The sequence below is a fragment of the Cannabis sativa genome, chromosome 2, assembly GCF_029168945.1.
Source record: "Cannabis sativa cultivar Pink pepper isolate KNU-18-1 chromosome 2, ASM2916894v1, whole genome shotgun sequence".
Taxonomy (NCBI): Eukaryota; Viridiplantae; Streptophyta; class Magnoliopsida; order Rosales; family Cannabaceae; genus Cannabis; species Cannabis sativa.
In genome coordinates, this window is record NC_083602.1 from 58,265,642 (window position 1) to 58,266,727 (window position 1,086).

Genomic DNA, 1,086 nt, shown 5'->3' on the forward strand with positions numbered 1-1,086 from the left:
CAGGAGAAAGGACACAGACCATGATCAAAAAAGCTTAGAAAAGTATTGTAAACGATTTTTTTTAAAAAAAAAAGAAAAGTTAGAGAACTATACCTGTTATCAGGAAAATTTGATCCCGAAACTCCCAACTATGGTTCCAAAGCAATGAACCCAATAATGGAGGAGAAAATAAAAAAGGGCTATTTGCATAGTAAACCCAAATCTTGAAACTTTACAAGACTGAAACTCCGGACAACAAAACTTTTCAAGAAATTCCAACCATTTCAATTACGTAAAATTATTTTAAACTGTTCTAAACAAATCAATATGTATTCAAGTTAACAAAAAACTGAAATATACATTCAGCAAAGTGCAAGAAAGATTAAAGAAAATATCCCCAAATTATCTTGATAACAATCTTTACACTAGACATATATCTTCTTACACAAAAGTTAAGCCATTAAACTCCAGACGTGTAGATCAACGCCGAGCATCGTAATCGACGATCTCCGAATCGTTGAGCGCGAGTGAGTTCTGGACAATCGATCGTCCAATTGAGTTGATCCACTCCTCCTTCTCCTTCTCGGTATCAGCGAGGAAGTACATGGGCTCAAGTGAGTTCCCTGATCCCGAGAGCTCAAAAGCGCAGGGCTTATGGACGATATCCTCAGCGCCCTTCACAGTCTGACAGGTTCCCATGCTTATAACGCCGCGAGGAACCGAGGCCGACGTTACGTTGGAGTCCTTGAACCAGAGGAGCTTGCCTTGCTTGAGGACGAACCATCGGCGGCGCCAGGTCTTGATGTACTCGCCTTGTTTTGTCAACCACCCGGTACGCTCCGGGCGGGACCAGAATTCGACGCCGCTGTACTCTTCCGTGCTCGGGTCTTGACCAGTCACAGATCTCCATAGTCCCTCCATAGCCGGAGAAGTGGAGCTCTGGTATGAAATTCAAGAAAAAAGAGAGTGATTTTAGAGAGAGAGAGAGAAGTGTGAGATTGGGTTGAGCTGTTCTTGTCCTGAGCTGATTAATTCGCAGTCGGAAATCGGCAAACGGCTTATAATGCGGCGTCGTTTCTTATTTATTTATTTTTATTTCAAGTATTT

General features: G+C 42.2%; 1 protein-coding gene across 1 annotated transcript; it reads right to left on the bottom strand.

The window, feature by feature from the left end:
- Positions 1-241: 241 nt before the first annotated feature.
- Positions 242-1,086, bottom strand: LOC115721337 (pleckstrin homology domain-containing protein 1). The gene has a single exon (XM_030650610.2). It carries the CDS (start codon positions 898-900, stop codon positions 460-462), a length of 441 nt encoding a protein of 146 aa, XP_030506470.2. The 5' UTR covers positions 901-1,086; the 3' UTR covers positions 242-459.